At 42.6% G+C, this 24709-nt stretch overlaps 2 protein-coding genes across 3 annotated transcripts; one reads left to right on the top strand and one right to left on the bottom strand.

Moving 5' to 3' along the window:
• Window positions 1–1030: 1030 nt before the first annotated feature.
• Window positions 1031–17984, top strand: LOC112141166 (transcription initiation factor TFIID subunit 4). The gene is made up of 15 exons (XM_024264250.2): window positions 1031–2001; window positions 3565–3725; window positions 5783–5866; window positions 6032–6199; window positions 6273–6395; window positions 6469–6558; window positions 6633–6827; window positions 10583–10658; window positions 10870–10975; window positions 12187–12356; window positions 12431–12561; window positions 12636–12761; window positions 12879–12935; window positions 15596–15718; window positions 17064–17984. Exons 1-15 carry the CDS (start codon window positions 1074–1076, stop codon window positions 17217–17219), a joined length of 2694 nt encoding a protein of 897 aa, XP_024120018.1. The 5' UTR covers window positions 1031–1073; the 3' UTR covers window positions 17220–17984.
• Window positions 17985–20087: 2103 nt separating this feature from the next.
• LOC112141131 (gamma-crystallin M2) lies at window positions 20088–24465 on the bottom strand. Of its 2 annotated transcripts, none has more exons than XM_036212233.1 (3): window positions 24194–24465; window positions 20525–20767; window positions 20088–20405 (listed from the first exon to the last, which is right to left on the bottom strand). In XM_036212233.1, exons 2-3 carry the CDS (start codon window positions 20738–20740, stop codon window positions 20127–20129), a joined length of 495 nt encoding a protein of 164 aa, XP_036068126.1. In that variant the 5' UTR covers window positions 20741–20767; window positions 24194–24465; the 3' UTR covers window positions 20088–20126. The 2 variants fall into 2 exon arrangements, with proteins under 2 accessions (XP_036068126.1, XP_024119954.1); XM_024264186.2 differs by lacking the exon at window positions 24194–24465 and adding an exon at window positions 20935–21019.
• Between the last annotated feature and the right edge of the window lie 244 nt (window positions 24466–24709).

Genomic DNA, 24709 nt, shown 5'->3' with positions numbered 1-24709 from the left:
TATGTCTCTCTCACTTGATTTAATCTTCTTTCAATCACAGAAACTAATGAAGGACAGAGGCTGAATGATTCATTAAAAGTTTAATAAACTATCATCTTAATTGTCTTTATTTTCAGTTCGTTTAAAGCTAATGATGGTTAAGATGTGAGCTTTACATCCACTTTCGGCATGACCTGATTAGTCGACTAATAAGAAAAAAGTAATCGGTGATTAGTCGACTATTAAAATAAAACAGTCTGGAATTACACCATGGGAACAAGAAAAGGACTAAACCATCTACAATACAAACAAGGGAAAAAATACGTAAGAAAAGTGACCAATATAAAGTATCATGCCGATCTAAAATACTCATACTGACAAAGATGAGCTTACAATAAAATAAACTTATGTATTGTCATGTGTCATGCTTTATACTTACCTTAAAAGACATAATTGTTAGATTTAAAAAGTAAACGTCACTATTTTGGAGTTTATTATGTGCTGAAACAGCCAGGGGGCAAAACGTGACCTAGTATCACCTAAAAGTCGTCCCTTGCATCAATAACCTGTCCCTGGACTATCTCACCTGGATTCAAGTAGACTACACTCTCTCAACTCAGCGCGGTATGATGGTACCTCAACTTCTCGCGAGATCTGACAATGTATAGATCCGTAGAGCATAGATCGGAGATGTGATTCCTCCCGTTTGACTCAGATGCCTGTGATGTGACTGGATGTGATTATGACGGTTTTAAAGGGCTGCTGTAGCTGCTGCACAAACGTTTAAAGATACATTTTACTTATGTGATCTTTACCTTAAGGAATGCGCTTTTATACCGGTTCAATCTCTCATAACCTTTTGAGGGGCTGTCAACTGAATTTTCTTTGGAATAAATAAAAATAAATACTCGCTCTAGTTTTACTGTTTTAGAACATATATTTTGTGTGATTTCTGGTTGACTTCTGATGTTTTAATTTGAGGTTGGGGCGCTCTGGAGTGAAAGCATCTCTTTAGCTGCTCTAATTCTAGATTCCAGAAGGTCCGCGCATGCGTACATCCTAGGCAGCGATTTGCACCCGGAGCAGGATCAAAGATGGCGGGAGCCCGCGACCCGCTGGAGGACATGCTCCTGACGGAGGTGGACGAGGCGGCCGTCAGCGACCTGCTAGGGGACCTGGAGTCCCGGCTGGGTGACGCCTCCGCAGTCTCCTTCTCTGCCAGGAAGCGGGACGCGGCCGCCGCACAACTCTCAGGAAAAGCGCGGGATCAAGCGGGAGCCGTGGAGCCGCAACAAGGGCGTCCAAGCGCGGGCTCGAGCCGGGCACCGGGCACCGGTGAGCCGCCACCTTCCTCCTCTTCCGCTCCTGCGGTGGGAGCGGGCCTGCAGGCGGAACGACCGACTTCTCCCGCTGTTCCGTCCGGACCCGGACCTGTAACCGCCGATGGCTTCCACCGAGCCGCGGCTCCCGGCTCTGTCCCGGCGGATGAGGCGGCACGCTCATCCCCCTCCGGGGTGCAGACTTCAGCGGGTTCCGTGAAGTTACCGAACTCTACCGCAGTCTCGGAACCTGCGAGTCCCGGTACCGTCACCCCGACTTCGCAGGTACCTCAGACCACGGCGTGCCCCCCCTTAACGAGCCCACAGCGTAACCACATCCCGGCGACCAGCATGGGCCACAACGGAGTGGACCCGAAGGGCGCCCCCACCGCGTCCGGCGCTGCCTCTCAGGTCGTGAACCACAGCGTTCCTCTGATGCCTCCTAAGATGCCCCCTCCCGCAGCTGCAGTCCACCCTGAAGTTGGCCAGCCCCCCAGAGTCCAGCCTGCTGTGAACGGGCTGGTGCAGCCCGCCACGTCCCCCGTGAGGACTCCTCTTCCCGGGGCCCCCGCCGCCATCCAGCCGCAGAAAGCTGCACTAGTGGCTGGTGTGACCCGGGCTGCGGCCCCCCAGCTGACCGTTCGGCCCCAGCAGCAGCAGCAGGCCACCATCCAGCTGCCCCCTGGCTTCACCATCCCTCCAGGTGAATGCACACTTATCTCTGGTTCAGGGGTGGAGTGGATCTCACTGGTGTCTGGTTTTTCTGATGAGGACCATCAGATCTCATGTGTTCATTGGCTGCTGGTGATTGTCATGAGCTTCATCACTGTCTCTCCATCAGTAGATCATCCTGTGACTCTGTCATGCCCAAAATATGCACCTATGCAAATGCTGACCCAAACTTGCTTTTATTCAATCAAGTTTCTTCTTGATTGGAAACGACACAGAAGGTCTATTGAATGATCTGAAGAAAAGGCGTCATTACGGAAAGAAACATTCCTCAACTTTTTACATTCAAACAAAAATATCCAGAATTATTAACCCCCACCTTTCATACTGTCACAGTTTAACTGGATTTACAATCGCTAGTTCTGAAAAGTATTTGATATGGAGCCAAACATTCATTTTTGATGGTAAAGTGACAGAAATCCCTGAGGCAGGAGTATCGAACTCAGTCGCACAGGGGGCCAAAATCCCAAACACACCCTAGGTCGTGGGCTAAGGAGAAGCATATGTTGAACACTCAAACTACATTTTAAAAACTTTAACATATTTATGAACTAGATATATAGCATTACCTGTGATAATGCTGAAGATGCTAGAGCTGATAACTGAAAACACAGAGGCGTATGAACTAGATAAAATATTAGCTAAATGCCAAATTAGCCCAAAAAACAAAAAACTTAGGTTTGCCAAAATAGCTAAAGTCTAGCTGAAAAATTAGCTTAACCTCAAAATAGCCTAAAAAATTGGAACAAAAAAGCTTTTTTATCACCCCAAACAGCTAGTGTGAAGCTGAAATATAAGCCAAACTCCAAAATGGCTTTAAAACAAAAAAGGCCTAAATTACCCCAAACAGCGAGCATGTAATTATTAACTAAACTCCAAAACAGCCTTAAAAAACGTAAAAAGAAAAACCTAAATTAGCCAAACAACTAGCATGTAGTTGAAAAAATGGCTAAACACTAAAGTAGCCTAGAAAATAATCCCAATAAATACGAAAATAGTCCCAAAAGCTAGCAGAATGCTAATTTTTAAAACGTTAAAACCATAACAGAATTATGAATGATAAAAAGGCAGGAATATTATTCCAGAGTAAATCAACTTAAACCTTAAATAACTTCATTTTTTTAATTCTCCATAAAAATATATTTTGTCAAAATTATACAAGTTGGAAATAAGCGCAAAATAACATTGGGCCATTAATAACAATAAAACAAAATGATCTGGAGGGGCAGATAGAATTACCCGGAGGGTAATTATCAAGGCCCCCAGGTCATGGAAGTTTGTTTTTCCGTCCAGTTTGTTTGAAAGTTTGTAGCTTAACAGAAACGACTTTTTCTGAGGACCACAAAGCCTCAGCCTTGAGGCCATGAGGCAATCCAAAAGAGAAGACCTGATCCTTGGCCTTCTTGCTTCTGAAGAACTGAATTGGTGCCAAACTTGTGGGGAAAGGGTTTTTTGTGGATGTTGATTCTAGAATCTGGATCCATGGATACAACAACCATAGCAGAGTTTCCTCATTACTCATCTGTCTCCTCTTCAGGAATGGTTTTGGTCCGAACTGAAACCGGTCAGCTGATCTTGGTCCCACAGCAGGTTCTGGCTCAGGCACAAGTCAAGCCACATCAGGGTCAGACGACGGTTGCTCAGAGACCGATGACTCCCACGGCAACTCCTCCTATCCGGGTCAGCACCGCCACCACAGTGAGTGTTAATGTGGAGATAGTGTCACCTCCAAATGCTCTGACCGGGTTAGTCTACATCTGGGGTGGCCAAGCCCGATTCTCAAGAGCCTCAACCAAGTTTTCCTGCTTTCCTTGATGCTTACAACCTGAATCAGTTGTGTTCAGTCAGTCAGGGTGTGAAATCATTTCAGTCAGCTAATCAACAGCAAGGGTCAGGGAGAACCAGGAAGCAGGCAAGGTTGAGGCCTTTAAGGACCAAGGTTGAGCTTCAAAGCTTCGTTCACACCGCCCTCAGCAACCCGAGGTCTACTTTCAAAGAATAATGTTTATGTAAAAGTGCATACTCTCACATTTATATGACTGTTTTTGAGCTTTGCATATAAAACACGCAGCCATCGAGTCCGCATTAAAAGTTAAACCAGGTCAAACTGACCAATCAGGGACTGAATTTGGTAGTGACAAATGGATAGCACCCCTTTTCATTCATGGAAGTGTCAAGTCGTTTGAAAATTGATCATGGAGGAGAAATTAATAACTGCCGGTATATCGGTATTGCGAACTATTGCGATATTTTAACTCACAAACGATTACCGATCCTCTCTTTCCCCTAATCGTTTTCCTAAAATAGTACCAAAAAAGTCCACCAGGGGGCGCTTCACGTGAGCATGACAGAGAAATGTAAAGATGCCATAGTAAAACCGTCATCAATTTTTACTGGACCGATACGTTTTTAGTCTAATTGCCTAAAAACATAGTGGTGCGGGTACAGCGTGAACACCGAGTGCATTTTGCTGCTTTTCCGCATGCAGCAGGAAGGGAGGGGCTTCTTGCACGCTCTCATCACCTGCTCCGCTGACGTGGAGGGCAGAGCGGCAAACAGGTCCAAGCCGTGTCTGTATCGTTCTAAAGAATATGCAGACAGCTCTCAATGTTTCTAATGTAACAAAAGCATGGATTGCACTTTAAAATACAATGATCATATAATATTAACAGGCTGAAAGATCATGCTGTGCCTCAATAATAATAAATGAACTGGTTATAAAATGAATTAAAATGCAGCATTAGAAATTTTTATTTTCACATTTATTGTTCTTTGAAGTGAGAAGGTCATTTGATATACTCTGCATTTTAGTTCTTAATTGGAGCTTTGTTTATTTGTTACCTTAAAATGCCTGTAATGAATGTAAAGACGCGTTAATATTGATGATTTTATTCTGATGTTGGAAAGGGCATTAAATTGACATATTGTGTTTTAAATTGTTCTGAAAACAGTTTTGAAGAAAATATAAATATATTTTTATTTTAAAAATAGTTAATTACCAAGGTAATTTAATGGTTATTGCAATGTTTCCCATATCGAGATACTATCGGTATCGTGAGCCATGTATCGTGAATCGTATCATGAGTTACCCTGAGATTCCTGGCACTAGTTGTTATGTATTTCCGAGTGCAGCTCTGCGCTAACGTAGCTGCCTGGCAACTATTGATGATATCATCAAGTTTTAGTGAAGTCAGAATTTTGAAGACACTGTTTTCCATAATTCTCCATTTGGATGGCTAATATGTAGTAGCTAATAGGAGGGGTAGGGGAAGAATTTGAATATGCCCTAATGTTTCATACATCGGAATAGAGCTGAGAAGGGAAAAGATTCAGCAGATATTTATCGCGTTGACATTTCACACCAAGCCTTTTCCAACTGTAGATTCAACTGTACATGCACAATTAAATGGAAAAGAAGAAGCAGCCCCTCCCCGCTCGGCCAGTGTGAACATTAAAGGCTAAATGTGCTTTTGAACGCCCGTCACAAATCTGTCCATAGCTTTAGACAGATTTCTTGAGTCTCAGTTTCTCCTTCTGGACCCTCAGGTGGTTCCAGAGAAGGTAAGTTTTGTTTTTTTTGGCTCAGATTGCTCAAACAGCACCTGGTCTCAGACTCTGCAATATCAGAACCTCCTGTAGAGGGCACCCTTGTTTCTTTTTTGACAGAAGAATAATTCCCACTGACCTACAAACAGGAGTGTGGGTCAGCAGATCTACAGAGTCTTTATGTGGGTTTTCCTTCTGTGCTCCTGCAGGTGGCAGCACCCGCCCAGACCATCCGCCTGGCCTCCCCAGTTCAGCCCAGGATGGCTCAGTCTCCGTCTACCACCGCTGTTCAGGTGTGTATTTGTCCTGAAGCTCGCCTGAACAACAGGAGGAGGAGCAAACCTCAGTATGCTGGGGGCGTGGCCTCTGATGACTGACAGGAAGTAGAGCCATCAGTTATAAAAAAAACCTCATCAATGCATAAATAGCAAAAACTGGAATCCTCTTCATCCCTGCAGGCCCTCACGGTGGCGCCGGGCAGTTCTGTGGTGTCTGTGAAGATGAGCACGCCTCAGAAGACCCAGGCTGGAATGGCAGCAGGAGGGGTCCCTCCAGTCGAGCCCCCTGTGACCGCAGGTGCCCCCCCTGCCACTGCACCCAGCGCCAGAGTCACTGTTATCTCGCAGGTGGGGGCGTCTGTGTTGCTGCACTTGGTGGCATAAAGCCACGGAGGTCTCAGTTGTGTTTTTGTCCCAGCAGGAGATGCAGGAGAATGTCAAGAAGTGCAAGAACTTCCTTGCGACACTCATCAAGCTGGCATCCCATAATTCCCCCTCCCCTGAGACCGCCAAGAATGTGAAATCCCTGGTCCAGGACCTGCTTGTAAGACGGCAGCAGGCTGCTCTGCTAGACCTTCATGCTTTCATGTCATCTCACAATATGTTCATGTCTTCAGGACGCAAAGATTGAGCCCGAAGAGTTTACATCCCGGCTGCAGGCCGATCTGAAGTCCTCCCCTCAGCCCTACCTCATCCCCTTCCTCAAGGTAGCGCCAGAATTCCTCTGCAGCTCCTTCTATACCTCAGTGAGCCACTACAAATAAGTCATGTGTCTGTGCAGAAAAGCCTTCCCGCCCTGAGGCAGACGCTGCTCAACAGTCAGCAGTTCCTGACCCCAGTTCCACCTGTTACCTCCACCCCTACACCTGCTGCTCCAGGAGCCATAGCTGCAACTGCCATCCGGCCACGGCTGCCCACTGCTGCCACAGGGGGCGCTGTCCGCCTGAACCCGCCCATAGCAAACACCACAACTCTGGTAAAGCAGGAAGAACTGAAATTCTGTGTCATATATCTGCTGGTCTTTGAAGCGTTTTAGCTTCAGGGTTTCAAATGTTTCTGTTCAGTGGCCTCTTTTAGAAGGACTTTGATGCACACAAAGCTGTATAAACTCAGTAGAAATGTCCATACGCAAACATTAGTTTTTTAACAAGGAAAAAACGTGGCGTTCTTGCCTCACAGCCAGACGGACCCTGTTCTCGCCCTATGAAATCTGCTTTATGGTTCAGCGTCCCTGTGACCCTGAATACAACTGGAGATGGGAACGAGTGGAAAATAAATGTAATGGCTGAAAACAAACTGCTAGAAAAGTGGAATTACCTGCAATAGTGCTAGTATGAATGCTTTTTGCTGGATGAGGTCGAAAATGCAAAAACTATTTGTGAAATGCTAAATTTGCTAAAAGACTTTAAATTGCGTTAAATAACTAGGAAAAACTGCTGAAGTTGACCTAAATTTTTGAAAAATTTGTAATAATTGGTTTAAAACCCTCAATACATGCCTATTTTGCAAATATGTATAGTGTGTCGCTTAAGTATGAGCTAAATTCAAATTAACCTAAAAAAACTGTAGTAGATGCTAAATTAGCCAAAAAGCTAGCACATTGCTAAAAAATTAGGTAAACTCCTTCATAGCCTGAAAAAACTTTGGTAAATGTCAAACTAGCCAAAACAGTTAGCACATTGGTAAAATGTTAGCTAAACTCCATTGTAGCCTGAAAAAACTTTATTTGGTACCAAATTATCAAAGAAGCTAACACGTTGCTAAAATACAAGCTAAACTCCAAAATAGACTAAAAATCTTAAAAAAAAAAAAAATCAATGAAAAAAAAAGATACCAAATTAGCCAAAAAAGCTAGTACGTTGCTAAAAAATTAGGTAAACTCCATCGTAGCCAGAAAAAAAAACTTTTGTAGATGTCAATTTAGCCAAAAAAGCTAGCACGTTGCTAAAATACAAGCTAAACTCCTGGTTTTCCTATGTTTTGCTAAAAAAAATGGTGACTCTGTGATGAACGGTGTTTGAGTAATGGCAGTTTGTCCGGAAACATTTCATCTTTAAAAATCCAGCTGCTCCATTCTCACTGTGACATCATCCACTCTTGATCCCAAATATTCCGTTCATTGAGTTACATTGAAAATGGAAAAATGTCCTGAGATTTGCATAAAACTTGAACTGTATTTGCATTAAACTATCAGGTATTTAAACAACGGAATACTCAGTCTTTGCTGAACATTTTAACCTGAATGGTGTTTGAACGTTGCTGAAAGTGTACAGAAGTTCATAGGTTTTAAAGCGCACAATGTTTTTGAAGAATTTCTCATGCACTTTTAATGGGGCATATTTTGCTCAAAATTCAAAAACTATAAAGTTTATAAAAAACAAAAATATAAGCAGTAATGTCCTGAACGAGCTGGTACTAAGATTGCTGAAAGTGTGACTGAGTTTTTATGTACAGAAAAATATATGGAAACACTATGATGTCATCATGGGGCCAGGGGGTATTTTATTTTAGTCACTTCATATTCGATTACATGCATTTTCTTTATTACATGTTCTGTAATCTGACACATTACAGTTGATGAGTTCAGAGGCTCTGAGCTCTAAATTCAGTTCAATTACCGTATTTTTTTAAGTTCTAGTACAGAACCTGGATGGTCACAATGTGCTACAAAAAAACATTATAGATCAGAGCGTGAATTAAAATTGTTATAATTCAGTTCAGCTAATTAAAATAGTGTCAGATTGCTTGATCTGAATGAGTGATCAGTAGATTACATGGATGGAGAGGAGAACTCTAAATGAAGCAAAAGGAAAAGCAAAAATCTGAGTCAATCCGACAGAAGAAGTGCAGTAAGGAGCAGCTGTCAATGTTTAAATGTTGTTGCATTAATGCTGCACAGAAAAAATGAACAGCAATCATGTTTTAATATGTTTCTGTGGTGTAGTGGAAGGCTTCTGTACCTGAAGCTTTGTCGCCCCCTGCTGCTGAGAACATGGAACATCACCCACCTGCAGCAATAAAGCAGAGAATAGTATCTAATATGCTGCTTCTGCTTCTGCCTGTTTCCTTTAGTTTTAGGGTGTTTTCCTGAAGCAGGCTCTAGACTAAATGTTTACATTGGTTGTACCAGTGCGCTCAACTTTTTTTCTTGGGTGCATCAGCTCTAAAGTTTGGTGTACCGACCATTTGGACCACATTGCTTTTAACTCTGCACTTTTACATGGTCCCTTTCATTTTTATTTGGTATCAATATCTACATTAAGACTTGAAAATTATTAACTTACAAACTGGTAAACATAAAGCACTTTATTTGAAACACAGTTCTACAATAATGATAAACTTCTACATTTATATAGTATCTAAAAATTAATAAAAAATGTGTAGTTTGAAAAAGCTTAAATTTGTGACAGCAAGTGAACTGGGCGGTACCTAAGTCTGCTCCGATATTTCTCACCATCTTTGCTGCACTGTAAGTTAGCTTGGGGGTGTGAGGGGCTGTAAGCTAGCAAGAGATTGAGTAAACACAGATTTCATGAGATATCATCAGAGGTGACTTTCTAATGAAATCCTGCTGCTCTGCAGGAACTATGTCCTAGAAATGATAAGTTTTTAGATTCAGGCTAAAAACAGCAGAATCGTAATGAAAAGAGCACTTTAAAATACTTCGAAAACAGATTAAATAAATCTGGAGAAGGACTTTAAAATGCTTCACAGAGCTGAAAAAAAGGAAAACCTTTGTGATCAGCACAGAGCAATTCATATTTATTTTTGAAATGTACTTTTGTTTTTTGGAACTTTTTCTTTTTTTTTAATCGTTTTGTTTTGTGGAATTTTGTTTTGATTTCTAAAACTTGATGTTTTATTTTATTATTCGTTTTTCCTTTTTAATTGTCATTGAGATCTTTAGAATGGTTTTTTGTTGATTAATTTATTTATTTATGTGACTGAACTTTCAGGGCCACCGTAGTTAACCCCAAAACACCAATAATGTTGAAGTGAATAACTGACTTTTTGGCTTGCCATAAATCTTCTACTATTCACTCGATCACCTTCAATCAACTGATTCTGACGCGAGAAAAGAAGCGTTTCTTTCTTGCTTTGCTCCGATATCCAAAAAATGACTAACATGGAGTCCTTAAAGACATGTCCCGCCAACAAAGCGCTGTAGCATGAAGCTGCTTTTCTCTGTGGCAGGATCCGCTGATAAATGTGAATTACTCAAACCCCTCACAACAGCACAGCACTGTGTATCGGCGCGAGGCTTGTTTACTCGGCTTCAGAATCCGCTGGAATTACTTTGATTGCGTTAACGGTTGAAAAGCTACAGTAGACGAACACTAGAGCTAAAGGGGCTAAAGCTCCAGTGTTGAAGGATTTAACAGACTCTGCATTGGGTGGGCATTCTCAGATGTACATTTTAATAAAATAATATTTCTTATTTGAAGTTGTTACACCTGCAGACAAATACAGGAATGAGATTGTTGGAGTTGTGAAGATTGTTTTTTTTTTTTTTCCTCTCGTCGCAAAACGATTGGGTGCATTGGTGCGACCAACAATTTTTCTTAGGCGTACCATTGAACAATCCAGTTGCACTCTAGAGCCCTGTATAGCCTCCACACACATCTGAAGTTCAGATTCATTTTTTCTCGTTTTTTAAATCTTTTTTGTTGTCTTCAAACCTTTCTGCTGTTCTTTAAAGTTGACGGTTATTTTGATGCGGTCTGTCTTCAGGCAACAGTTCGCCCAGGAGCTCAGATGCTGCAGACTCGATCACCTGTGGTCATCGGTCATCAGCTCAGACATCCAGGTGAGCACATTTTACTGAAACATGGATTTATTTGACACTCTCACCATCATCTTTGGTGAAGGTCTCGTGTTTGGGGCAGATCCTGTCGTCCTCGTCTGTTCCTCCCACCAGGATAAAAGCTGGTTTCATTTCAAATAGCAGTGAGATGTTTGTTATTGCAGAACAAACTGCTCTCCCTGCATCAACCTGCCCTATGCTGCTGTTCTTGCAGTGACGCTCCTGCGAGGACCTCTGTGCACGACCGGCAAAGGCCCCGTCAGCCTGGCAGCTTCAGCCAATCAGAAAAAGCAGTGTGATCCTGGGGGTGGGACCTTCAGGTGAGTCTTTTGTCCAGTCTCCATGCAGAACAAGACTTGTTAATAACACATCCTCTTTGTCGTACAGTCACTATTTGACCGCTTACACCAGGAGTCTGCAACCTTTGGCACTAAATCGAGCCACTTGAGCCAGTTTTTGACTACAGCTCTCCTGTATCTTACCGATATATCAATATTATCAATTAATTCAATGTTTTTGTTTCAGACGATTTACATTTAGGAAAATCTAGATTTTTTTTTCCCCAGCTCTCTTTTTTTTAAATTAATTTACTTTTGACTGCTCACAGTCCTTTCCAAATAAATACACCTTGTGTCAACCGGTTCTTCTACTGCAGCAGGTTTACCTGAATTAAAAATGAAAGACAGTCAAACGTGACATTTAATATGAATTACAACTTTGCTGCACCTTCACCTTTTTTCTCTTCTTACTATTGACAATATCGGTGGAGAATAAAAAAAAAAAAACAAGCAAACTATACATGTATATACATTAATATATCTTTTGATCTCAATTAGAGACTATTGTACAGCAAAATATTTGCTTTTTTGCTCCTTTGTTTATTTTAGACAGGGACAGCATATATTAATATAACATAAAATGCAAATATATAAGATTATAGCCTTCTGGGCTTATTGTTACTGTTTTTTTCTAATAATGAGCAGCTGTGACAGTAGATTAAACCTTTTACCACCTTTTTAATCAGTTATGTTTAAATTATGAGTGGAAAAGAACAAAACCTCTTGATTTCTATGTAATGTCAGCAGTGATTAAAAAGTTATTTTACTAATATAAGATAGTAAATAATCTATTATTTATTCTAAATATTTGCATTAAAAGTCAAAGAGCAGCAATAGAAGGATAATAGAACTCCATGTGGTTCTAGAGCCTCAGGATGGACGCTCCTGTTTTACATGATCAACATCGGCTGATTCTGATGTAGAGAAAATGTTTTTTTTGTGTCAGCTTTGCACATAACTAAGAAAAAGGGTTTGGCTGCTTCTCTCCGCTTCAGAATCCACTCATAAATGGTTGAAAAGTTACGGTAGTCAAAAGAATGTATGTGTTATAAAGAAAGCTGCTGTCAAATGTGGCTTTGAGGGAAGATGGGAGCGTAAAGTATAAAGAGACAAAACTACAGCTGCTGCTGGAAAGTTTCTCCACAGACACATATGGAGGATTCTGATTTTAGCATTTGCCTCTCTCTGTCCAGAGATGACGACGACATCAATGACGTGGCATCGATGGCCGGGGTCAACCTGAACGAGGAGAACGCTCGTATCCTAGCAACCAGCTCCGAGATTGTGGGCACAAAGATCCGGTCTTGTAAAGACGAGTCTTTCCTGCCCGCTGACGTGCTGCACCGCCGCATCCTGGACACAGGTGGGTGTTCAGCCTCCGGGATCCTGGTTTTGAATGACAGTCCCGTTCTGACCCGTGGAGCTTCTTGTCCTCAGCCAGGAAGCTGGGTGTGACCGAGGTGCCGGTGGACGTGGTGAATGTCGTCTCCCACGCCACCCAGTTCCGGCTGCGCTCGCTGCTGGAGAAGGTTTCTGTGGTGGCCCAGCACCGCGCCGACGCCGTGAGGGTGAGCCCAGCAGGTGGTAGAGGTTTAACCCGAAGCTTGGATGTCTTGGTGACGCGGTGGCCTTCCTCTTTCAGGACGAGGAGCTGTACGAACAGACGTCTGACGTGCGCGCTCAGCTGCGTTTCTTCGAGCAGCTGGAGCGACTAGAGAAGCAGCGGAAAGACGAGCAGGAGCGCGAGATTCTGCTGAAGGCGGCCAAGGTACCGACACCCCCGATATTAACTGGTTCAAGTCCGAGTCAATGTGACCCCAGAGCGTTTCTTCTACATACCTACTGCATCTTCATCAGAACTGATTAAACTGGCTTTGACTTCCAGAGCCGAGCCCGTCAAGAGGATCCGGAGCAGGCGCGGCTCAAGCAGAAGGCCAAAGAGGTACGGCCATTGTTTATTTCATAATCATGCTGAGCTTTTATTGACCTGTTGCCATGATTAACCTTAAATCTGAGCTCCGCTGATGATGTATTCCTCATGTTTCAGTGGGTTGGATCAACTCAGAGTTATCCTGATCAGAGTAGCTAGAGCTCACCTAATCAACTGAAAGCTCTAGTAAGCTCTAGAAAGTAGTGACCTTCAAACAAAAAAAAAAGGGTTTTTCCTCCAGAAGGTACTGACTACTGTAAAAAAGAGCTGTCTGCTTTAGTCTATCAGCCTTTTGTGGGGGTAGGGGTCTCATCTTGAGCAAGGGTCCCCAGGATCCGCTCACTTTCTGTTTTTGTCTTAATCTTTTAGACAGCTTATGCTATTGGCAGGATCAAGCAGGTATCCCAAGGAGCTAGAGTGGCACAAAGGTGGTGGGGGATCCCCGCCGCCCGCTCAGGCTTTTTAATGGACGGCGGGACCGGTGTGTAAACAGTGGCGGCGACTTGGCACACGCTGTGCCGGCCCTTGGTCTGCGGGCAGGGCGCAAGAACACTGCTGCCAGAGTTGGCTTGAATCCCTCTGTCGGGACCGTGTACTCCGGCAGCGGGCTCTGTGACGGGATGGCTGGGTCAGTGTCTTCATCAATAGACACGCCTGCACCCCAGAGGGGCCTTCTGCCGGGGACCCGGTGCGCAAAGGAACTGCTAACTGCGCTCAGTGTAGATAAACACACATGTGGAGTGAAGAAACCGGTATAAGTAGCAGATATTTATCTCTGTCACACTGGTGGAAATTTTGATAAAGATGTCCTGGATCCATTTGAGGTCAGTGAATCGGAATGTTCAAAATGAAGCAATACTGACTATGAATCAGATCTTCAACCACAAACAATCTTATAGATCAAATCATTGTTAAAATGAATCGTTACCCCTCCTAAATATTTGTTTTTCAAAAACGTAAAAGAGGCAGTCAGGTAAAGGGAACAAAGGGAAAGGATACGGGGGAGGTTCCACAAACGTGGCGCTACATCCTGAAAAGGAGAGGCCCCCCCTGGCTTTGTAGTGGGTTTGTGGCTGTGAATGTCACTAGTGTGTTTAACTAACTGTTGTCTCTGAACACTAACACAACAAATGGACCATCAATACAGAAACAGCCAGTGCAGCTCTGACAGGACTGATGGAGGTCTTTTGCTCCATCCTCTTAGAGCCTTGCTGCAGCATTTTGATCCAGAAAAGACAATACTTAAATTTGGTTAATGGGGGAGCATCTGTGATTAACACTAGATTTGTTAAGAAAACACAATTTATACTTTAGAGATAGAAGGAAACAGTTTGACGTGTCTTCCATCAGACAGCACCCCAAGATTTCTGAGACAGAGCTTTATCTGACGAGTTTTGCTGTTATTTTCAACACTCAAAGGTTTTAACTCTAGCAGATTTAACTGTAAATAGCCATTGGCCTGCGCAGACCAACCATTCCGTTGAGTTACTGATGTCTCTTAAAGCAAATGTCGGCGACCTACATCATTTAACAGGACTGAAAAAACTGACCAATAAGCTCCCTAAGACGCAACATAAAATAAAAGAGAACCTAGGATAGAGCCCCGAGGAACACCACAAGTCCATTTTTTTGGTCCCGACATGTTGCCTAACGCAACACTAAAAGTTTTGCTTAAGTAAAAAACATTAACCGACATTGCATTTTTCAAAATAACATTTAATGCATGGTCATCATATTGAACAGTTTAATGGTTTAGTATTTCAGAAATTTGCAGGAACCTTGTATTTAGCTGTTACACATCCTTATTTTATTTGTGGACACAAATGTATCAACATATGATAGTCATTACAGGAAAATAAACTTTTATTCTCTCATTTTTACTTCTGAAAATGTTTCTGAACAAAACCATCAAACGCCTTCCCCTCATTTGTGGGCGGAGCTTACACAACTTTATCTTTAGGGATAGTCTCCTATCTTCACTCCACTTTGAAAATGATTTGTAGTTTCTTCACAAACCTTTGTGTATGTGTGTAGTGTCAGCTAAACCTTCATGTTATCTGGACCTGAAAGATGCAGAAGTTTGCTTCAGTTCTGTTGTGAACGTCAGAGTTGTGTTGTTGTTGAGTTGTGTTCCTTACATTGCCTGTATATGAGAACTGGACTGAGTGAGCCCGCCCCCTGGCGTTCCAAACATGAAGTAACTGCTGGCTCCAAGAAGCCAAACTCATAGAACTTCTTTAGAGAAATAAACAGCTGTTACTCAGTCATTCTATTGGTCAGAATAACCGTTCTTGATCTGATATTTTTTTTTATTTTCTCGATAATCCTCATTTTTATTTTTTTTCGTCTTTATTACAACTTATAAACTGGCCAATCACATACCTCAATGAAAATAGGTGGTCCCACATTGAACATTTAAAACCGCAAAGGTCGTGGCCTTCCAACAAGCTCATTCCTGATTGGCGAGAATGGTTGCCATAGAAACGATGACTCAGACAGCCTCGTTTACTGTTTATTTACGTTATCTGGCTCCAATATGGTGAAAAAATTACTTCATTCAGTCACTGGAGCCATTTGTATATGGGTGACATCACACTCACTCGGTCCAGATCTCTTGTACAGTCAGTGGTCCCTTGTGGAGGCGTCTTCACGTCTTTTTCCTGTCCTTGCAGATGCAGCAGCAGGAGCTGGCTCAGATGAGACAGAGAGACGCAAACCTCACAGCTCTCGCCGCCATAGGACCACGCAAGAAACGCAAGCTGGACAGCGTGGGCGGAGCTGTTTCTGGTAGTGAGGTAAGTGATTTGAAGTGAAGCTTACCCTTCACATTGGCTCAGCATTACTCCTCATCTTTTCTTCAGCTTCCTCTAGTTCAGGGTCTGCAACCTTCAACATTTAAAGAGCCATTCAGGGCAATTTCTCTCTGATCACAATCCAGTCGGAGCCGCATCTTACTTCACCATGTAGACAAATATCAATGAAAATTTGTTTTTTTATATGAGTATAGCATATTCATAAGGAATATTTTTTTTAAATAGAAAAAAGTTTGTAACTTTTAACAAAGGTTCGCATGACTTCCTTTCAAAATAAAAGACACCTTGTAGGATAGGATCATGTCATAGAGGCAAATATAGTAGTAGGTAGTGTTATGTGTTGAGTGATTTAATTAAAAAAACCTATACAGTTTAATTTATCAATATTCATGGGTCTCAGCCAAAAATCTGTAAATAAAATTAACTGCAACACATCTTTAGGACCATATGGTGCATTTAAAATCCTTGAATTGTGTTCAATAATAGACGGTCTGCCTTAAATTCCAGTGTGCCTTAAGTATGAATTCTGATTTTGCTTTCCGTGGTTCAAAAATCTTTGGTAAACTACTAGGGATGTAACGGATCAGAGGCCACGGTTCAGCACACACGTATTTTCAACACTATTTTTAAGCATTCTTTTCTCTCAGTTTTTGTAGATTTGGTCTCTAGACATGTAATTTAATCAGAAAACACATGTTTTAGCATTTTGTTTGTTCAAAGTTTAAATAAGTTTTGTTTTAATAAGGCCTCAATGAGCACATGATGTTACAAATATAAATATCCTATTCTGTGTGTGAAGTACTTTGTTTTATTAAAAATATTTGTTTTGAAGCATTTCCAAAATTTAATTTAGCTTTTATCTTGTAGCTTTTGAAGCTTTTTATTTTGTAGCTTTTTTAGCTTTTGCAGTTTTGACTGATCCGAAATATGATCCGTACCGTGACCCTAAATCTGTGACACAATCCAAACCGTGAGCTTTTCTCCCCTTTAAACTACGAACTCAAATTGCTTAATAGATTGTAGGAGCATTATGGGTATTGTAGTCAGGAGCCCAAACTGTTTATAAATGATTTAAATAAAGTTTGACTTACCTGACAGTTTTGGTAGACACAGTGTATAGTCAAAAAATACTTAAATACTTAATATTTAAAATTCAAAGCATGTTATGATTCTTCACCAATAGAGCCACAAACAGAGGTCGATGAGCCACATGTGGCTCCGGAGCAGCAGGATGTAGACCCCTGGTCTAGTTAGTTTTTAAAGACCATCTGTGCGTTTTTTGGAGGTTAACGGATGTCTCTCCAACTCCCGTCTCCCCCCTCCCCAGGTTTCCTCAGGTTCGGGGTTGTTGGGAAGCCCCTCCCCCCGCCAGCAGCTTCGCCAGCGGATCACTCGGGTAAACCTCAGGGATTTCATCCTGTGTCTGGAGCAGGACCGCAGCACGGCGCGCTCCATGGCGCTCTACAAGGCTCTACTGAAGTGAGGAGCTCGGCCGTCAGCGCGCCTCCTGAGAGACTTCCTGATGGATGGCATGAGGGGATCGTTTATGCTCACCAAGACGGTCTGGAGTTAGCCACACGAGCTCATGACGCATGTAGACAGGAAGTGATGTCACTGACTGATGGGAGCATCTTCATTCACGTCGGCGGTTTCAAACTGGAACATTGTTTGAAGTGGTTGTCCTGCTCGTCGTGGCGTGGAGGGAACTAGCGGTCAAAGTCAAACCTCAAACTCGTCATCCGCTCTGCCTGCATGCAGGTGGGACAGGCATTAAGCTGCTAACGCCTCTCATTGGTCACCGGCTCCTCCCCCTCTACAGGAAGTGCCGACCCTCCCCAAGAGTGGGGGCGTTTGCTCGTTCTTGTGCTCTCCGGAGACCCTCATCTGATGGTTGGTCCATGAGCAGTGGTGGATTCTCAGAGATGAAATGATGGATCGTTTTAGTAAACAGGAAGTAGCCGGGTCATGTGACATTCCCTCACAGACCCCGCCCCCAGCAGGCGGCTCTGACATTCCTCTTCGCCGTGGTTGCAATGAGCCCATCCTGCTGCTTAACTCTGGTTGTCCAGATCAGATGAGATTTTTAAGGTTTTTACCCCTTTAATGTTTTAGACTGTAAAGGTCTCCTGGCTCGGCTCGGCTCAGATCGGCCTAAGGACTTTATTTATATTTGCTGTCTGGTGGATTTGATGCTCCACAGGCACTTTTTCAGCAGTTTGTATCTTTGCAATAAAAGACAGAAAGTGTCTGTGTGGTGAGTCTTTCATAGTCCTGCAGCACACTCAGGTTCTTCCATGTGACAGAGGAAAGGAGTCGTGCACCTCCCTCATGATCTCCAGGACTGAGTAGGTCTCTCATTTAAAGCACAGCTCCTGAATGGAGCTGGACTTTAGGAGGCACTGAAACAGGTTTCACTTCCTCCTGGGCTATACACCTCTACCCTACCAAGACAGGAAGGTGGAGCTAAATCTATTCAGTTTTAAACCTTATTGTCTCAAAGCTACAAAAGACCCAAAACTTTATTCATGATGAGAGTTAAAATCCAATTCAGTCTAGATAACTGCAATAAAGGCAGATTATTTTAGGTGTAGATCGGTCTTCGTAAGTGAAAAGTAAAAGGTAGAAGGTGACTGTGGAGAAGAAAATCCTATGGAGAGTAAAATATTTAAAGTTATTTAAGGTTTAATTTGATTTATTCTGGAATATTTTCCTGCCTTTTTAATATTCATAAAAAATTACTGTTTTAAAGTTTAAAAATGTGACATTCTGCTTTTTTCTCTATTTTGGCATTTACAAAGATTTTTTTGGCTATTTTGGAGTTTTATGTTTTAGCTACATGATAGCTGTTTTGGCTAATTTAGCCTTTTAAGTTTTTTTAGGCTGTTTTGGAGTTAGGCTAATATTTAAGTGTTTTGGCTAATTTAGCCTTTTTTTTCAGTTTTTTAGGATATTTAGAAGTTTAGCTATTTTTTTCAGCTACATGCTAGATGTTTTGGCTTACCAAAGTTTTTTTTTGTTTTGTTTTTAGGTTAATTTGGCATTTAGCTGATATTTTAGCAAGCTATATCAGCTTCATTGTTTTCAGTTATCAACTTCAGAATCTTTAGCTATAAACATTAGCATCTTTAGCGGCTAAATTCAACTTACAGCATTCGCACTGGCATTATCGCAGGTAATGGTACTCTCTAGTTCATAATTATGTTAAGGTATGGTTTTAATCCTGTTAATCCTGTTTTATCCTGTTCGGTCCGCGACCTAAAGTGTGTCTTGGATTTTGGCCACTTGTGCGATTGAGTTTGACACCCCTATTTTAGGGATTTCCGTTTGTCACTTTACCATCAAAAGTGAATGTGTCCTTCATAACTAATACTTATCAGCTTTTGCGAAACTGAACTTGAGTTTGACACCCCTGATTTAACCCTTTAACTCTGGAGCTCCAGTGTTTATGTTCTTCGATTTACTCTAACTTTTCAACCGTTAACACCATCAACGTCATTCCAGTAGATTCTGAAGGAGAAAAGCGGTTAACGGTTGAAAAGTTACAGTATGTTAAAGATTTTTGGTTTTTTAAGCATCACTGCCGACGCCTCAGGTGTTAAAGGGTTAAGAAGAAGCCAAACAAAAAAGATGGATGACCACCAACAATTAAAAAAAAGTACTGGAACTTCTGGTGAGACAAAACGTCGAGGTTTGTAACTGCAAACCTAAACAGGAAGCAGATGGATAAAATGAATTCCTGGAGCATCTGCTCCAGCTTGTAACATAGAGTGGGAGAGTTTTTCTTTTAGGAATTTTTCCTCACCTTCCCAGGGAAGGGATGCCCAGTTTAGTGTAGTCTGTTTAGCTTAGTTTAGCAGCTACCGTTGATAATTTATGACTGATTTCAAGTTTTTTTATGACAACTATGACCACTGTGTTGTGATATTGGGCTATATAAATAAAATTGAACTGAATTTAGCACAGCAGCACATAGCTGCTGAAATAGCCCCCTGTGCCCCCCCAAGAGGAGAGCTGGTATAGATGGTATGAAGATGTCATTATTGGGGCCGCAGCATTCCCATTTGGCGTGCAGAGGTTGTTTTGTGCAAACTAGTTTTATTTTGCTGAAAGACGGAAAACAGAAAAAAAAAAGCTCAGGACTGACGAGTGTTAATTTCAAATCCTTCATGGATTATTTGCTTTGAGCCACTAAAGAAATCTTTTGTTTGACACCATAGCAACTACTTCTCTCAAAGGCAGCATATTTTCAGTGGGTGCTGGCTATTTTTGAGGCTCCTGAGAGCTTTAAAACAGACAGAAACATAACTATATGAAAGTAAGAGTCTCTGGACTAATTAAAAAACACAGGAGAGGTTTTTTAAAGAGATTAGACTTTATTGTTTCTCAGAGCTCAGTAGTAGGAGTCCATGATGCGCCTCATGCTCATGAACCTCGCGCCGCTCCAGCCCATGTTCATGAAGTTCCTGTACTCTCCGGGCCTCATGTACATCATCCTGCCTCTGTAGTGGGGCTGCTCGTACATCAGCCAGTGGCCGTCCATCACGTGGCAGGACATGCAGTTGTTCATGCGGTAGCGGTCCATGATGTTGTCGCAGTCGTCCATCATCTCGTACATCTGGCCGCCGAAGTTCTCCCTCTCGTAGATCCTCATCCTGTAGGAGCCACGGTACTGCAAGCAGCCAACAAGTCAAGAGTCAAGTTATCTGCAGTCTGCTGCGGTCACAGGAACCCCGTTCTGACAGAGGGTTCCTGACCGCTGGTTCCATGGAGACCGTGTGGGATATTTACCATGGGGATCATGCGGCAGGACCTGATGCAGTCGCTCATTCCAAACATGCTCATGTAGTCGGCGTACTCGCCCCTCCTCATGAAGTACTGGTTACCCATGTAGTTGGGACGGTCGTAGACCATGAAGCAGCCTCTCTCCACCCTGCAGGAGTGACACCTGCTCAGGTAGGAGGACATGTCGGCAAAGTCGCTGCTGCACTCATAGGAACGTCCCATGAAGTTCCTGTCCTCGTAGAAGACGATCTGTTGGGCGACAGAGAAAAATCCATCAGAAACAGAGGATAGAAACAGCCGTGAGTGCTTCTTGATGAAGGCGTGGTGAGAGTTCTGAACTCTGAGGGTTGGACCTGAAACCAACACTCACAACAGAGTTCAGAAAGTTTCAGTGTTAGTGTGATGCTGGCTCTCACCCTGCCCATCATGTTCATGTTGCTGGAGGTCATGGTGCTGTGGGTTGCTCTGCCGGTTGCTTCCTGCTGAGTGTGATACCTGCAGTGCTGCTGCTGCCCTTTATAGCACCTGAGCTGCTGAGGCCTTTTGTCCTTTTATGACGTGCTGAGCCAGCAGCACGTCATAAAAGAGACGCTTCGTATTCGACATTTCTCTTAGAAACTCCACACAAAGAGCCACAGACAGCAGCGGCGTGTCTCCTTCAGCCCTGTGTTTGCTGTAGAGCCCACTCTTTCGGGAACAAAACCTGAAGACAATGAGCCCCTCACTGAACGCCTGCTGCGCCTCATGCTTCAGCCCCACAGGAATGACTTTCATCTCAGGTGACTCGACTCCCGCATCAACCGGCACATTCAAACCTCAGTTTATCCTTTAAAATTTCATATCAAAACCTTTTAATTTGTAACCCAAAATCCACATCATCCAGGAATTCATGTATTTAGAAAACTAATAATGAGTTTTCTATTAGTCACATTGTTGACATGGAGGGATCATAGTCTGAGGGGTTCAGGAGACTCAGAACTTTGATATGAGCTTCAGGATCCACGCGCTCACTTCATAATGGTAACATAATGTCATACATAAAATAAATAACTTCTAAATGTTAATTGAGGACAGAGCACACAAAGCTGTTCCTCAGTCTGACATACAGTGTATCCAGAAAGTATTCTCAATGCTTCACTTCTTCCACATTTTATCGTCACAGCCTTATTTAAAAAAAAGACCACTTTTCTTCCTAAAAAAAAATATAATGACAACATAAAATTTTTTTTTTTAATTGTTGCAAATTTATTAAAAATTAAAAACCAGAAAAATGATATATACATAAGTATTCACAGCCTTTTTCTGTAAAGCTCAAAAGTGAGGTGTGCTTTATTCTCTTTTCACCGATGAGCCTTGAGATGTTTCAGCTGCTTAATTAAAGCCAACCTGTGGTAAATCCAGTGCATTGGACATGATTTGGAAAGGTACGACCCTGTCTACATTAGGTCCCAAGGTTGACAGTGCATGTCAAGGCACAAACCAAGCGTGGAAAAAAAAGGAAATGCCTATAGAACTCTGAGACAGGATTGTCTTGAGGCACAAGGCTGGGAAAGGGTCCAGAAACATTTCTGATGCCTTAAAGGTTACAATGAGCTTGAGGTTACTGAATACAGAAAGGAAGGTGTGAATCCTGGAGCCCCCCAGCTGCACTGACCCCTTTATCACCAGCTACGGTGCAAAACATAATACGCTTTGGGAAAATTTTTTTTTTTGACAGACCAGTGACATAAATAGTTGTAATATACTGTACTATTTAGGCTATTTTAATCCCTCATTGGCCCCACCACTGTTTGCCCACATTGGCCTACGTGGGGAGTAGATTAGCTCACTACGCTAGCCAGCCACCCAGTGGACAGCGTAGCGTGCTAGCAAGCTCTGCGGCAGCGCCCTAGCGTCTCCTCTGGGGCATGCTAGTAAGCTCTTCTTTAGCGAGCTAGCGAGCTCTGCTGTGGCATGCTAGCAGAACCTCTGTACCAAGTTAGCGAGCTCCGCCACAGCATGCTGACCAGGTCTACTGTTGCATGCTAGCACCCCCTCTGTAGCATGACAGTGAGTTCTTATGTAGCATGCTAGCAAGCCCCTCTACAGCAAGCAAGCGAGCTCCTCTGTATTGAGCTACCGAGTTCTACTGTAGCAAGCTAGTGAACTCCGCTGTTTTAAGTTAGTGAGCCCCACTCTAGCATGCTAGCAAGCTATAATGTAGCATGCTAGAAAGCTATAATGTAGCATGCTAGCGTTTCCCTCTACAGCGAGCTTCGCTGTAGAAAACTCCTCCGTATTGAGCTAACAAGCTTCGCTGTAGAATACTAGCGTGCTCCTCTACAGCGATCTGGCAAGCTTCGCTGTATTGAGCTGGCTAGCTCTGAGGTAGCAAGCTCCTCTCTAGCAAGCTAGTGAGCTCTTCTGCATTGAGTGATGCAGTTCCGGTATATTGAGCCAGCAAGCTAAGCAAAAGCATTCTAGCAAGCTCTTCTACAGTGAGGTTCAGTGTATTGAGCTCTTCTGTTTTGAGCTAGCGAGCTCCAATTTAGCAAGCTAATGTCCCCCTTTTCCAGTTAGCTAGGGAGCTTTGATGTATCCAGTTAGCGAGCTCTGCTGTAGCAAGCTAGCAAGCTCAGCTGTATTGAGCTAGCGAGCTTCACTATCCACCGGGCAACTGGATAACATAGCTAGCCTACCCATTGAGTGTTTAATTAAGCCATTGTGGGAAAACACAGATGGGACCACAATAGAAACCCCAGACAAACCCATTTGGGGCCCAAATTTTCTGCCCACTTTTAAAATTTATGGGGCCCAGTTGGTCTTCCTGGGTGGGTTACCTGCTATACTAATGCTATCTTTTTACCATTGTGACTATAAACTCTGAAAAGAGGTAATCAAGCTCTTAAAGTGTTTGTGTGTGGCTCTTAAAAGAGCCGCTGTGGGTCAGTCCTTGAAGGACTTGACAGAAGACATTGTTCTGTGGGCCGCCACGACACTGCTCCCTCTGCAGAAAAGTAAACCAAGAAGGTGTCTCTAACTCTGAAAGTCTGTCTGGAAGAGTTTGGAACAGCCCTTGGAGCAGCTCCTCTCCAGTGCCCACAAACTCCCTCTCCTTCCAAGGGCGTTATCCCCAACAGCTTAGCTCAAAGGATCCCCCCAATACAAAAACACCTCCACCACGTTAAGGTAACGGTTCTCGGAGGGGATGTACAGATAGATAGATAGATAGATAGATAGATAGATAGATAGATAGATAGATAGATAGATAAATTCTTTTGACAGATTTATATTTTTAGATTTATGTGTTTTTAAATATTAGCACTTTTCGGTTATTCAAAAATATGGATTTTTTACTAATCTAATTTTTCAAAATAATTACATTCAAGCATTTTACATGTGTACATTTAATATTTTTTTGTGTCATATATGTTTGAATAAACAAAGAAAATAATCATACACTTGATTTACAGTATATGGTGCCTTTCTTGACACTCAAGGTCCCTCTCAGTAAATAAGGTGAAAAAAAGCATAAAAGCATTTAGAACATTTCCATATTTACATTTCCATATTTCTACTTTTTATCTCTTGGATTGAGGACTAGTCATAATCTCTTTTCTGTCACTCGTGAAATATTCTACAACAGTTTAGTGAAGACAGATTTTTTTCATGTTTTTTTTTCTTTCTTTGGTTTACCGTCTTCTTCTTTGCCGTTCTTTTCTTCTCCTGCGATCCTCTCCTGGTGAACTGTTTGAACAGAGACCGTGTGCATTACTTTTACTTCCAGGTGCTCTTTTCTGGTTTCTTCAGTTTTGATTTGGATGGAATTTTCTGGAGCCTTTTTCTCTGTAGCCTGTTCTGCCAGTTCCTCTCTCAGCTGGTTGATGGTTGCTTCCTGCTGGGAACAGACTTCCCCTTTTTTCTCCTGGTCACTTATATCAGTGTCTCCCAACCCTGGTCCTCGGGGCACACTGTCCTGCATGTTTTCCATGTTGCCCTGATTATGCACACCTGATTCAGCTCATCATCAGGCTCAGCAGAAGCCTGATAATGACGGTCATCAAAGGCAGGTGTGTTTGAGCAGGGTTGGATTAAAAAAAATGCCGGACAGTGTGTCCTGAGGACCAGGGTTGGGAAACACTGACTTATATGACGATTTAGATCATTTTTACAACCAGGTTACTGTTGCACTGATGGAGATGGAGTTTCATA

The sequence above is a fragment of the Oryzias melastigma genome, linkage group LG6, assembly GCF_002922805.2.
Source record: "Oryzias melastigma strain HK-1 linkage group LG6, ASM292280v2, whole genome shotgun sequence".
Taxonomy (NCBI): Eukaryota; Metazoa; Chordata; class Actinopteri; order Beloniformes; family Adrianichthyidae; genus Oryzias; species Oryzias melastigma.
The sequence above is the reverse complement of the archived record's forward strand: the minus strand, read 5'-3'. Positions and strand labels throughout refer to the sequence as shown.

Bases quoted from the DNA above. Each gene is read 5' to 3' on its own strand.
- LOC112141131 (XM_024264186.2), bottom strand. From the start codon at position 20,967: ATGACCTCCAGCAACATGAACATGATGGGCAGG. The intron at 20,768-20,934 runs GTGAGAGCCAGC...GTCGCCCAACAG, and splicing joins ACATGAACATGATGGGCAGG to ATCGTCTTCTACGAGGACAG. The intron at 20,406-20,524 runs GTAAATATCCCA...GGCTGCTTGCAG, and splicing joins CCTGCCGCATGATCCCCATG to TACCGTGGCTCCTACAGGAT.
- LOC112141166 (XM_024264250.2), top strand. From the start codon at position 1,074: ATGGCGGGAGCCCGCGACCCGCTGGAGGACATGCTCCTGACGGAGGTG. The intron at 6,559-6,632 runs GTAGCGCCAGAA...GTGTCTGTGCAG, and splicing joins ACCTCATCCCCTTCCTCAAG to AAAAGCCTTCCCGCCCTGAG. The intron at 6,828-10,582 runs GTAAAGCAGGAA...GTCTGTCTTCAG, and splicing joins TAGCAAACACCACAACTCTG to GCAACAGTTCGCCCAGGAGC.